A 12,925-nucleotide genomic window follows, 5' to 3' on the forward strand; every position below is an offset into this window, starting at 1 on the left:
GAGCGGCAGGGTTGAGTCACTGCATCCTGTTCCCACAGGAGAACGGACAAGGGGCTGCTGACCTTTGTGGACCATCTGCCTGTCACGCAGATAGTGGTAGGGGATACAAACCGGTCCAGTTCTGAAGCTCAGTTCTTCCTGAGGCCTCTGCGTTGCTATGGGGACCGTGAGTGGCAGACTCCTTTGGTGTAGCCTTCCAGCATTCCCTATTTCTCAAACCTAGATCCCGTGACCCACGGGGACTCTCTAGGTCACGTGGCCGGGTGGCCAGATGCTCCCATTGTGACCTGACCCTTTCGTGGTTCTTATGCACCCTACTCTTCAGCCTCCCTAACTCTTCCCGCTCAGCCCTTCAGGCCTCCCCCACCGGCAATTCCCTCACAAGGCCTTTCTCACTGTTTTCCGCAGGCAATTCCTGGAACACTATCTCCTTCCATACCGGAGCTGCATTGCGCTTCCCCCCGATCCGTGCCAACCACAGCCTTGATGTCTCCTTCTACTTTAGGACCTCGGCCCCCTCGGGAGTCTTTCTAGAGAACATGGGGGGCCGTTTCTGCCAGTGGCGCCGACCTTACGTGCGAGTGGAACTCAACAGTGAGTAGGCAGACTAACGGGAATGTGGGCAGAAGGAGATGACCAAAGAGGCTGCTGGGGTGGGGGGGAACAAGACCGTCAACCCTTTGGAGAGGGGTCAGGGAAAGGATTTGGGATGACTAGGGACCCTAGACTTACTGTCTTGATGTCTATGTGACCACGGTCCTTTCGGCCAGTGCTTTCCTTCCATGGGCCCTTGACCCCTTCCTTGTGAAGGAGGGAACTGGGCTCTTGATCTCTCGGCCATCTCTAACTAGCTATGCTTCTAGCCTGAGCATGCGAGCTGGGAAGTTTATTCTAGCTCATCGGCAAATTTGGGGTACAGATTGTGTGGTTTGAAGCCATTAATAGGATTTGGACAAAGTGGAGGACTATCTAGAGGGCTTCTCTTAGGTGAGGAGAGATTGGATTTGGGCAAGGATGCTATATATGGGGGTCAGAGCCCCCTTTCTCATGTTTGCCCACTGTCACGCTGCCCAGCATCCCGGGATGTAGTCTTTGCCTTTGATATTGGCAACGGGGATGAGAACCTGACAGTGCACTCAGATGACTTCGAGTTCAACGATGACGAATGGCATCTGGTCCGGGCTGAGATCAATGTGAAGCAGGCCCGCCTACGAGTGGACCATCGGCCCTGGGTGCTACGGCCCATGCCCCTGCAGACCTACATCTGGCTGGAGTATGACCAGCCCCTCTATGTTGGTGAGCAGCAATGCAGGGGCAGGGAGAGCGCCTCCATGACATCCCTACACTCACTGGTCATGCTCACATTTCCAGGAAGCCTGTCTTCCAATGTCCTCTCTGCCCCAGAGTGAGCCAAGAGACCATTTATCTTCTCCAGCCCCTTACATCCCAGTCTGTCCTCCTACTCCCCTTGCCTCCCTTTCCACTCAGTATTTAGTCCTGTCTCTGGTTCTACAGTCATTTTGAGGGAGCTCTTAGGATGCTCGACCTTTGAGCCCCACCCCCAACCTCTCCATTTATTCCTGACCAGGATCTGCAGAGCTTAAGAGGCGCCCTTTTGTGGGTTGCTTGAGGGCCATGCGTCTGAACGGAGTGACTCTGAACCTGGAAGGCCGTGCCAATGCCTCTGAGGGCACCTTCCCCAACTGCACGGGCCACTGCACCCACCCCCGCTTCCCCTGTTTCCATGGAGGACGTTGTGTGGAGCGATACAGCTACTACACGTGTGACTGTGACCTCACGGCTTTTGATGGGCCGTATTGTAATCATGGTCAGTGTTGCTGGTTATGAGGGGCAGAGGGTAGCAGGAGGGGGCACGGAGGCTTAGGGCATAATAGGAGGTAGAGGGAAAGGATGAGAAGGGAATATGAGTCCGTGTCTGGAAAGACAGATTTCTGACTCTTTGTTGGTAGACTTCTGAGCTCTTAAACGGGGCAGTCAGGCATTTGAAGATGCTGGGTTTAAAGGAAAAGGGAGGGATGGTAGAGCTGGCTGATGCGACAGGAGCCCCAACATTAAGCAAATAAATAACTTTCCCATCTTCCCACTATCACCAAGGTCACATAGATTGCTTCCACACCCCATGCACATCTACTTGGTGGATACACACACACACACACACACACACACACACACACGTATATACATGTATGCGTGTGTGTGTGTGTGTGTGTGCGCGCGCGCGTGTGCATGGTGCCATGGTACATGCACATGTGTGTGCAGGTCAGAGGTCAGCTTCAGGTGTTGTTTCTCAAGTGTATCTACCTTGTGTTTTCAAACAGGGTCTCTGACTGGGACCTGGAACTCACCAATTAGATAGGCTAGCTAGCTAGCTGGACAGTGAGCCCCAGAAACCCTCTTGCCTCTGCCTCTCCCGCAATGGGTTTACAAATGTGTGCCATCACAGCCAGCTTTTTTGTGTGGGTGCTAGGGATCGAATTCGGGCCCTCAAGCTTGCAGAGCGAGCACTTTCCCAAGTGAGCATCCTCCCTCGTTCTAGTATTGACTTTGGCTTCCTGATGCATTTCTTTCCCCTCCCATTTCCCATCTGACCTATCACTGAATTCCCAAAACATGTCTGCAAGCTGACTCTTGGTTGAGGTGAGCCTTGACATTCAATATACCCAGACGACATTTTCCCCAAGGTTGGCCCAAGGTAATCCATGGAAAGGTGAGTGACTGGGCAGAGTCTGGTGGTCTAGGGAGATACAGGGAAATATGAATAATAACACATAATTGCACGGAGTCAGGTTATTTTAATTCCAGTCTTGGCCCTCCACTTAAACTATGTGTCCTTGGGCACGTCACTACCCATCTTTCTTTCTGCCTTCCTTTCTTTCTTTCTTTCTTTCATTCATTCTTTCTTTCTTTCTTTCTTTTGGTTTTTCGAGACAGGGTTTCTCTGGTTTTTTGGAGCCTGTCCTGGAACTAGCTCTTGTAGACCAGGCTGGTCTCGAACTCACAAAGATCCGCCTGCTTCTGCCTTCCAAGTGCTGGGATTAAAGGTGTGCGCCACCACCGCCCGGCTTACCCATCTTTTTTTAAAAAAAAAATAATTTATTTTTATTTTCTGTGCATTGGTGTTTTGCCTGCATGTATGAGGGAACTGGGGTTACTGACAGCTGTGAGCTGCCATGTGGGTGCTGAGAATTGAACGCCAGGTCCTCTGGAAGAGCAGCCGGGGCTTTTAATCACAGAGGCATCTCTCGAACCTGTCTCTACCCATCTTTAGGCTTCAGTTTCCTTGCCTCTAACATTCAGGGGTGATTGGATGAGATTTCTCAGCTCATTCTTCTTCCTCTTAGTGCTGGATGGGGTGGTGCAGGTTTGTAATCCCAGAACTTGAGGGGCTGAGGCAGAAGGACTGTAAATTTGGGCTACAAAGTAAGACAATGTCTCCAAAATCGAAAGAAAATATCCTACTAAAAGTAAATAGTGACAGACACTAAAAGTGTGGGCGTGGGTAGGTAACATAAGAACCCTTTGAACTTGTGACTAAGATGGCTGGAGCCTTCACCTTGTTGTCTTTGCTTCAGACATTGGTGGATTTTTTGAGACTGGCACATGGATGCGCTATAACCTTCAGTCGGCACTGCGCTCTGCAGCCCGGGAGTTCTCCCACATGCTGAGCCGACCTGTGCCAGGCTATGAGCCTGGCTATATTCCGGGCTACGACACTCCTGGTTATGTGCCTGGCTACCATGGCCCTGGGTACCGCCTGCCTGACTATCCGAGGCCTGGCCGGCCGGTGCCGGGGTATCGGGGTCCCGTCTACAATGTCACTGGAGAGGAGGTCTCCTTCAGCTTCAGCACCTACTCTGCTCCTGCCGTCCTCCTTTATGTCAGCTCCTTTGTCCGTGACTACATGGCTGTGCTCATCAAGGAAGACGGTAAGTTCTCCGTGCACTCTTCCTCCAAATCCCCGTGGCTTGTGATTAACGCAAAGACCCAGTCCTTTGGAAGATGGGGGTGGTGGGAGCCAAGAGAAGACCCCACGGTCCTCCTCCCACCCAACAGGGACCCTCCAGCTTCGGTATCAGTTGGGTACCAGTCCCTACGTGTATCAGCTGACCACTCGGCCAGTCACTGATGGGCAGCCCCATAGTGTCAACATCACCCGGGTCTACCGAAACCTCTTCATCCAGGTACAGGTGGAGGGGGATGGGCCTGCTAAGTCACAGCCTCATGATCTTGGCTATGACATGCCCAAGAAAATGTCAAATGCTTACATGTCTGAAACGGTTCAGTATGCAATGGATTTTTACATGTATCGCCTCTGATGGACCCTACATCAGCTCTGTGAAGTAGCTGTGGTTGGCAGTTATTCTGAGCTCCATCTTATGAGCCATTAAACAGGCTGAGAAAGTAAAGTGTTTTTCTCAAAGTCAGCTCGCTGGGGGCTGGTGACGTGGCTTAGTTGGTAGGGCGCTTGCTCAACATGCATGAAGCCCTGGGCTCCATTCCCAGCACTGCACAGATTGGGTGTGTAACCTCAGTGTTGGAGGTTGAGACAGGAGGAGCAGAAGTTTAAGGTCATCCCTAGCTACATGATAAGTTTGAGGACAGCCTAGGCTGTAGGAGACCCTGTATCAAGAGGGGAGGGGCGTTGTGGTGTTGGTGAGTTGGCTCAGTATGTAAAGGCATAAGCCTGAGTTTGATCCTGAGATCTGCTCTGTAAAGGGAGAGAAATGACTCCTCCATGTTGTTGTCTGAACTCCAGACCCCATAAAAAAATAATAAAATGTGTAGCCAGACGTAGTAGTGCACACCTTTAATCCCAGCACTCAGGAGGCAGAGGCAGGCATGGATCTCTGAGTCTGAAGTCAGCCTGGCTTACACAGTGAGTCCAGGACAGCCAGGGCTAAGAACCAAAGTCAAACTACTAGAAAACTGCCAAGTCAGAGCTTAAAGCCAGGCTGCTTGAGGCACACGTCAGACCCTACTCTAGGCCTAGGGGTTGTTCGCTGTGAGCAAGGGTCCTTTGGTCCTGTCTGGTCTTGGCTGTGTCCACCAGGGCTTCCCTCCCCCTCTGCCAGGTGGACTACTTCCCGCTGACAGAACAGAAGTTCTCTCTGCTGGTGGACAGCCAGCTGGACTCACCCAAGGCCTTGTATCTAGGCCGAGTGATGGGTAAGCAGCTCATGTGCGTTTGGGGCGAGTGCGGATGAGGCTCCTGGGTACAGATGGGAGAGGGTCTTCTGGCTGTCCCCATTACCTCCTCTGGGCCTGCCTCTCCCTCAGAGACAGGAATCATTGACCCAGAGATCCAGAGGTACAACACTCCAGGTTTCTCAGGCTGCCTGTCTGGTGTCCGGTTCAACAACGTGGCTCCCCTCAAGACGCATTTCCGAACGCCCCGCCCCATGACTGCTGAGCTAGCAGAGGCCATGCGGGTTCAAGGAGAACTGTCGGAGTCTAACTGTGGAGCGATGCCACGCCTTGTCTCCGAGGTGCCCCCAGAGCTTGACCCCTGGTACCTGCCCCCAGGTAAACCCCTAGACACGGACAAGAGGGGTAACCGTGATGGGGAATGGCTCTGAACACAGAGGCGGTGTTTCCTAACCAGCCCTTTTTCCTGTTTAGATTTCCCATACTACCATGATGACGGATGGGTGGCCATACTCTTAGGCTGTGAGTAGCACTGACCACTAACCTGACTTTCCCAGGACCTGTCAGCCTCCTTCCCGGTTCCTGTCCTCGGGGCTGGGAAGTGAAGGGCTAGATGTGAGTGGCACAAAGGGGTGAGACAGGCTATGCCGACTCAGTATCTAACTGGGCTGAGACAATATTTGAGGCAGCTATAAATTTTTAATTAAAATGAAATATTAAAATGCAACACATAGTTACAGGACGAGGAAAGAGGTGCAATATCATCTACTGAAACGGGAAACTGGAGAAGCTGTCAGAGATATGGAAAGAGTCAAGTGGACAGGGAATAAGAGTTCTGACCTAGACATGGGGATGGCCTGACATGGTCATATACTGTGCACAGTTGTACATGATACTTTTGGTGGCACATGTAAAGTGTGTGCCCCAAAGACCTTCCCTGACTTCTTTTTTCTGTCTAGTTTTGGTGGCCTTCCTGCTGCTGGGGCTTGTGGGAATGCTGGTGCTCTTCTACCTGCAAAATCATCGTTACAAGGGTTCCTACCACACCAACGAGCCCAAGGCCAGCCATGATCACCATCCTGGCAGCAAAACTCCCCTACCTCCTTCAGGCCCTGCCCAGGCCCCTGCCCCGACTCCAGCTCCCACCCAGGCTCCGACCCCGACCCCAGCCCCAGCCCCAACCCCAGCCCCAGCCTCTGGCCCAGGCCCCAGGGACCAGAACCTCCCCCAGATCTTGGAGGAGTCCAGGTCTGAATGAGTCATAAGGGCTTTAAGGATCAAGTCAAACTCCTCTGAGTCACCCCAACTCCTTCCTCTCCCTTACCCTGCCAGGGACATTTGGCTCTTCTTCACAGGCTCTGTTCACCGGGAGGATTCCCTATGCCAAGTTTGGTGGGCAGAGCTACAGATGGGACCAAAGGGAGTGGCCGAGCCTCACTGCCTAAACCAATGCCCTGCTCATCCCCCCCCCCCCCCCCCCCCCCCCGCCCAGGCTCCTGGCTGTTGGCCTGCCCCACAGCAGAAGCCCCACAGGGCTGAGACAGACCTTTCCTGCCATCTCTGTCCCAGCTGCTGGTAGGGATTAACCACGCAGGGCAGGGAGATGAAGGATACTTCCCTTCCTGTGTACATTATCAGCAGGGACAGATGTGGGGGGCTGCAGGACTGCACAGGGCATGCGGGGAGGGGAGAGGCTGCTAAAACACACCCAGGCCTCCCTGCCTGCCCTGCTGTCTTCCATCTGCTTCCTCTCAGCTGGGGGTGAGCAGGGAGGACTTCACCGTCCCTACCTCACCCCACCCACCCCTTTGTTTTCACAGAGACCGAGGTCTCCTCTAGCACTTTAGTACCCTCCGCTGCTTCACGTGCTTCAGCCAAAGCCATAAAAGCCCTGCAAGTAGAAAACACTAATGCAGACACCTTGCCTAGCCAGTCCTCTGCTCTCCCGACCCTTTCCAAAATATGCAATAGCCTTGGTGCCTGGCCCCAGGCCTGGCCCCTCCAATGCATGAGGAACCCGCTTCCCTCTGCTCAGAGATGCTGCTGTGTTTGCCCAGCTCATATTCTTTATATATATTTTTTTCGTTGCAAAGTCTCTCTCCAGAGAAACTATATATTATTCTAATTTTTAAATTATTTGTTTATATATAAAAAAGAACTCAGTGGGCTGTCCTGTGCTGTGCCGAGTCTACAGTGAGCTCCTTCTGTGCTGGATGTCTCACTTGTCCTGCCAGCCACTCACCCAGCTTGCTGGGCCTCCACTCTACAGGAGGGCAGAGCCTGTGGTGCCCTCAACTGAGCAGGTCCAATAAAGCAGAGTGGCAGAGCCCAGTCTGTGTGGTAGCTGATGTCACGGTCGAGGGATGAATGGAGTGGAGTTTTGCTTTGTTTATTGCTTCCCACTAAATATTTTTAATCATGAGAAATGGAGTGTTTTTAAGCAAACTACTCTGAAAGCTTAGAAACTAAACTTCTAGTTCTCAAAACCTATGTATATAAACTGGGTGGTGGTGGGGCACACCTTTAATTCCAGCACTCAGAAGGCAGAGCAAGTGGATCTGAGTTCTAGGCCAGCCTGGTCTACAGAGCAAGTTCCAGGACAGCCAAGGCTTCAGAGAGACCCTGTCCCTAAAAACAAAAAACCAAGCCGAGGTGGCTTCACCCTCCTAGTCCCCTAGACGTCAGACGATAGTGGGGATCGGGAGCTGAAGTTTCTGCCCATCTGCTGCCATGCCACCACCTCTGACCCTTTCAGCCCAAGAACACAGGACACACTTGCCAAAGTGGATTCTAACACTTTATTAGATAAGAGGTCACAAGCCACAGGACTTTAAAGTGCAAGAAATTCCCTGGCAATAAAGCCACATGTACACCAGCTCCCCACCTGTCCACACCACCTCTCTGGATCCGTCATCTTATGTGAGGTGGGGCAGAGGTCGGGAGGAGGGTTGGGACCCGTCTTAATTATTAAAACAGAGGACAGCAGGGACCAAGAACAGCGGCTGGAGGAGCAGAGTATTAGGGGCTGCCAGTGATGCTTGCTGAGGGAAGGCTCAGGGCAGTCTAGAACCGACATGTTTTAAAACATTCCTTACGGTTAGGCCCTTGTCCACCTGTCTCTGGTTTCCCCAAAGAAAGAGTGAGTAATTCAGCGACTCCAGTTGGGCTCGAGGGTATCCCTGATACACATAACAGACACAAACCACCGGCAGATGCCAGTTTCAGAACTGTGGTGTGCACTGGCCCAACTGCAGGGTGGGGAGAGGCTACTGTCAGGAGCTGTTGGGTGTGTGCTGAGTGTGAGGTACATGTGCCTACCAGTGTGGGGAGGGAGTGTGTGTGTGCACAAGCATGCATGTCCCATGCAATTCCCTAAGAGGCAGTATGGCCAAAGGGAGCCTGGCTTCTTTGGTGGGGAGAGGGGAGTGGTCAGCAAGAACCATGGGAAACGCTCTGGTTCTAACTCCCGAGGCGTCTGTACCTGCCTGGGTCCTTTCTACCCAGAACAACGCCCCTGTTCTAGCACACCAGACCCAAGGCAGCTGGGTCTACAGTTTCGGTTCTTGTGTCAATCAGCTCCTCCTGCCTCTCACAGGTGAGACAGAACTGGAGAATCTTCCACTCTCCTCTTCCTCCTTCAGAGGTGGGATTTGGGCAGGAACCCCAGAGACCTTGGCTCAAACTCCATTCCAATCTACAGACCTTCTAAGAGAAAGTTAAAGTGCTTTGTTCTGCATGGGTCTCAGAGAGAACGGTAGTCTGCCTGCACTGTGATACCCTGCTCAATGTGCGGCAGAACCCCCACATCTTCGAACACCCCACCAGCAGCTATACAGACAGTAAACCACACAGTGACCTCTCCTCTCTAGTCTAGACCCAGCTACCCTGAAGAAAGGACCTAGCTTTGAGGGATGGAAGGGCCTGAGGACAAGTGCAGCTTAGTGACCAGAGTGCTTACTCCCAGCCAGACTCAGCCCATGCTCAGCAGCCTAGGCCTGCTACCACTGAGCTGGAACTTTGGAAGGAGCTGGGTCACTGCCGCCTACTGCTGAGTCTGATGATGCCCTGCTACCCCACAGTCTATGAGACAGGTCTTTCCAAGCCTCCAGGGCCCGGGCTCTGACTGGCTCCCCCTCTGTCCACAGGAGGGTGGCACTTAGCTTTTCCCCCTGCAGTCTTCAATTTCTGCTTTGATGTCACAGAGACACGTTTCCCTCTGAGTTCTGTCTGTAATGTCTGTCAGGCTCGCCTCTAACCCTGAGCGCCTGCAGGCTCCAGGGACCTGGCTTCACTTAGCAATGCCTGAGAGCCAGGGACACAAGCACTCCTGACTGGGAAAGCTAAAATGGCAGTGCTGGTTGGTTCCTGAGGCCCACAGTTTGGGAGCTGAGGAGAAATCAAGCATCGCTATCCACCCCAGCCCTTGGCCTCCTCTGATCTGGAGGGGCAGCTTCTCTCATCTGAACTCCCCTGGGAGACCAGGTCTTCTCCGCCTGCTTCCCTTCGCACTGAGGCTGTGTGTCTCCTTGGAATACAGTGGAGGCCTAGTTACAGGAGTGGGTGGGGTTCTCAGCATGGAAGACATTGCAGGAGCTGGAGCAGCAGTGGTGTGTGCCTGAAGTCAAGACAGCGCTGCTACCACAGCACTGCCAGAGGGCCCAGGGGCTAGAAGACGTCGGTCTCCCGCTCGATGCCCACATACTTGAGGGCATCAGCTTGGCTGTACCTATCCCAGAGCAAGGAGGAGGAACTAGTTACTCTGTGGTTGGTAAGATGGGGTCCCCTCCTGTTTCACTTCCTCCCAATTCCTAGCAGCCATTTGTAATGCTCCTGGTTCTGAGGCAGACACTGTCAAGTACAGAGCCTCTCCTCCACCCACTGGAGCGGCTATAAGCCCCACAGCAATCCTAACAGCCACTCCTGCCTCAATCCCAACCACCTCACCTATAATCAAAGAAGAGCTCTTCACCAGCCTGAATTGCTCTCTTGGCAAAGATCCCAATGCGGTGATCTCCGTTCACCATGACCACTGCAGAGAGGAGAGGACAGGAGCACTACAAGCCTGTGCTTAGGATTCCGCGCTGACTCTCTCCAAATTCCCAGTAGAATTAAATGGAAGTAGAATGTAATCATGGCAGCACCTGTCTCTCTGCTTTTGAATCTGCTATTGTAGCCAGTGACTTTGGGGGAAGAGTGATCTTTAAATCATGACTGTGGGAAAGCATTTTAAATGTAGTCAATGAAAAATGCAAAATACGAAAGTGGGATGTCAGCTGTCAATCATGAGCATCCTTGAAAAAACGTGAATGATGAGCCAGGAGGCAGGGGCTCAGACCTTTAATCCTAGCACTCAGAAGAGAGGGCAGGCTGGTCTACAAAGCTAGTTCTAGGACAGCCAGGGCTACACGAGAAACACTATCTCAACCAAACAAACAACAACAAAAAACCAAAAATCAAAGAGTTGAATGATGGATAAAAATGATAGTGCATGAGGTATATAGCCCATCCCACTTCCTAGGCTACAGAAGACTCACTCACCTTTGGCATAACAGTTGGGGTTCACTGAATGGTTAGCAAAGCGAATTTTGTTTCCTTTCCGGGTAGCATCCACTACAAAATCTACATGACATAAATCAAAAGAACATCATGAGTGTCCCAGGAAACTCTACACTTCTGTTCTTCTGGGGGGACGGACAGTCAAGTTCTATCTGTGGCCCAGGGTGGCCTAGAGCAGATGGCATAATCCAATGCCTTAGCCTCCCCAGTGCTGTGATTACAGGTACGTGCCATTAGACCCGTTTTTGCTTGTCACCTGCAGCTCAGGCTGGCCTCAAATTTGTGGTATTTCTTTTGTCCCGGCCTCTTAAAGTGCTGGGAATACAGGTGTGACCCATGTGCCCGGCTTCAATTCCACACTTCTTTAGCTCTGGTTTAAAGTCAGTTAAGTGGTAACAGAAACAATTTAGTCCAATGGGAATGTGAAGCCCAGAATAGCAACAGGAGATGGGACAAGCACATGGCCTGCCTGCTCTCTCCCACCTACTGGGTAGGGTAACTTCTCAAGTGGAAGCGCCCTGTGTTCCCATTCCAAGTACAACTCAGAAATGAACCAGAGCCTATGGGCCTTCCAAGTTCAACCACAGCTTGAAGTATGTGTTGGCCAGACTCAGCCTGACCTGAACCTGGAAGAGAGCAGAGGCTGCTTGCTGTAAAGGCTTGCACACGATCACTTTGGTATAAAAGGGAGGCCATGTCATACCATTGTTGAGGTTGAAGAGGAAGCTGGACATATATTTATCATAGACCTTCCCTCGCCGATCAGCCTCATCCTGAGAGATGAGCTGGAGGAGTAGACAAGGAACAAGAGGATGTCAGGCTGCCTGCTCAAGGTATACCTGTCTGAGCTGGGAGAGGCAGTGGGGGACAGCAAGTCAGGCCACACTAGGCCCATCTCCACCCAGGCTGGCCAGGTGAAGGTTGGGGAGAGCCAGACACCAGTGTTTGACAAACCGTGGTTTGTTTCAGGACTGCAATCAGTTCTGTGGGATCCCGAGAGGCCACATGAAGATCGGGCTGAGTTATTTAGAGATTAATTCACAGAGCCTAACCCACAGAAAATTCGAGAGCGTCTTGTCAGCCCCTTCCCAGTAAGAATGTGGGCTGAACCTGGAGCACTCACCTCACCACAATATTCAGAAATGAATTCATTCTTCTGCACAGACTCCTTGATGAAGGTGCCCCATCCGGCCACATCAGAAGGGGCCAGCAGCAGGTGCTGGGGGAGAGGGAGGCAAGCCTTAGACAATAGGGCGGGTGAGTAGGTGTGAACGCTGCATGTGCACGTGTGTGATGGGGGTGGGTGGAAAGAACTACCAACTGCCAGGGGAACCTGAGAACAGAGGCGGTCCAAACCATTCTGCTCTTGGGGGTAAAAAACAAGAAGCACAAGTGGTAAAGGAAACAGGACACTTTCTTCCTCTTCCTTGGGGACCTCCCGGGCTGAGTCCCGGCATACACTGCAATGTAGGAGGTAGAAGGGGCAACGCTGGGGCTGGGAGTGCAGTCCAGTGGTAAAATGCAAAGTCTTACACCAGAATGCGAGCATCCACAGCGCATACCGCTCTGCTCCTTTTGGTAGGATGGAAAAGTTGATTAATCTGGCCACTGACCGAATCTGTCAAGCACTTTCACATACAAACCCCCTGAGGAGCCAATGGGACAAGGACACCTGGGACCATTTCCTCTTTCCCACTGTGATCTTGACCCAAGAAAAGACCTCACCTTTTTGAGGCCACGCTGGATGCTGCAGTTTTTGCAAGACACCACCTTGCAGTCCCAGTGCTCTGAGGCCCCACAGGTGAGGCACAAGTCAGGGTCACACTCCCGCACTGCCAGATAGCAAGGACACTGCTTGGTATTGCACTGAGTCTTACAGCGACAACCGGGAAAACGGTTCTGGCCTGAGTGGGGAGAGGGGGACGGTTAGGAAGGAGGCCCACACCGATGGAGGCCGGACTCAGGGACAGCAGAGAAGTAAATGTGACATGTTCAAGACGGTTGGCAATCTGGCCTTTCCCCCTCAGACAATGAAGTACCTCCTTCAGGGCTCAGGAGATGGTTTGATTGGTAAAGTTCTTGCCATGTAAACATGAAAAAGAGAATCTGATCCACAGAACCCACATACAAAAGCCAGGCATGGCAACACCTATGCGCTTGTAACCCCAGTGCTGGGAAGCCAGCGACAGTGGATTCCTGGAGC

The 12,925-nt window shown here is 52.3% G+C and overlaps 2 protein-coding genes across 6 annotated transcripts in view; one reads left to right on the forward strand and one right to left on the reverse strand.

The window, feature by feature from the left end:
* The window catches only part of Cntnap1 (contactin associated protein 1), a 15,399-nt gene extending 7,906 nt beyond the window's left edge, over nt 1–7,493 (forward strand). Inside the window, exons 15-24 of the mRNA XM_041643909.1 lie at nt 39–166; nt 409–594; nt 1,075–1,296; nt 1,589–1,828; nt 3,594–3,947; nt 4,075–4,202; nt 5,094–5,187; nt 5,299–5,544; nt 5,641–5,688; nt 6,126–7,493. Coding sequence (XP_041499843.1) covers nt 39–166; nt 409–594; nt 1,075–1,296; nt 1,589–1,828; nt 3,594–3,947; nt 4,075–4,202; nt 5,094–5,187; nt 5,299–5,544; nt 5,641–5,688; nt 6,126–6,424 — 1,945 coding nt within the window. The 3' untranslated portion in view covers nt 6,425–7,493. The remainder of the gene's footprint in view (nt 1–38; nt 167–408; nt 595–1,074; nt 1,297–1,588; nt 1,829–3,593; nt 3,948–4,074; nt 4,203–5,093; nt 5,188–5,298; nt 5,545–5,640; nt 5,689–6,125) is intronic.
* A 458-nt stretch (nt 7,494–7,951) lies between these two features.
* Ezh1 (enhancer of zeste 1 polycomb repressive complex 2 subunit) overlaps nt 7,952–12,925 on the reverse strand; it is a 36,605-nt gene continuing 31,631 nt past the window's right edge. For 3 of the 5 annotated variants that reach the window (XM_041643912.1, XM_041643913.1, XM_041643914.1), the window contains 6 exons: nt 12,448–12,626; nt 11,846–11,941; nt 11,426–11,507; nt 10,705–10,785; nt 10,111–10,195; nt 7,952–9,892 (listed from right to left, as the gene is read on the reverse strand). In XM_041643912.1, coding sequence (XP_041499846.1) covers nt 9,832–9,892; nt 10,111–10,195; nt 10,705–10,785; nt 11,426–11,507; nt 11,846–11,941; nt 12,448–12,626 — 584 coding nt within the window. In that variant the 3' untranslated portion in view covers nt 7,952–9,831. Of the gene's footprint in view, nt 9,893–10,110; nt 10,196–10,242; nt 10,378–10,704; nt 10,786–11,425; nt 11,508–11,845; nt 11,942–12,447; nt 12,627–12,925 lie in introns of those variants that run through there. The other 2 variants (XM_041643915.1, XM_041643917.1) reach the window with 2 other exon arrangements.

Source organism: Microtus oregoni, unplaced genomic scaffold (assembly GCF_018167655.1).
Source record: "Microtus oregoni isolate MIOR12 unplaced genomic scaffold, Mior012 000091F_ref0000469, whole genome shotgun sequence".
NCBI classification, from domain to species: Eukaryota; Metazoa; Chordata; class Mammalia; order Rodentia; family Cricetidae; genus Microtus; species Microtus oregoni.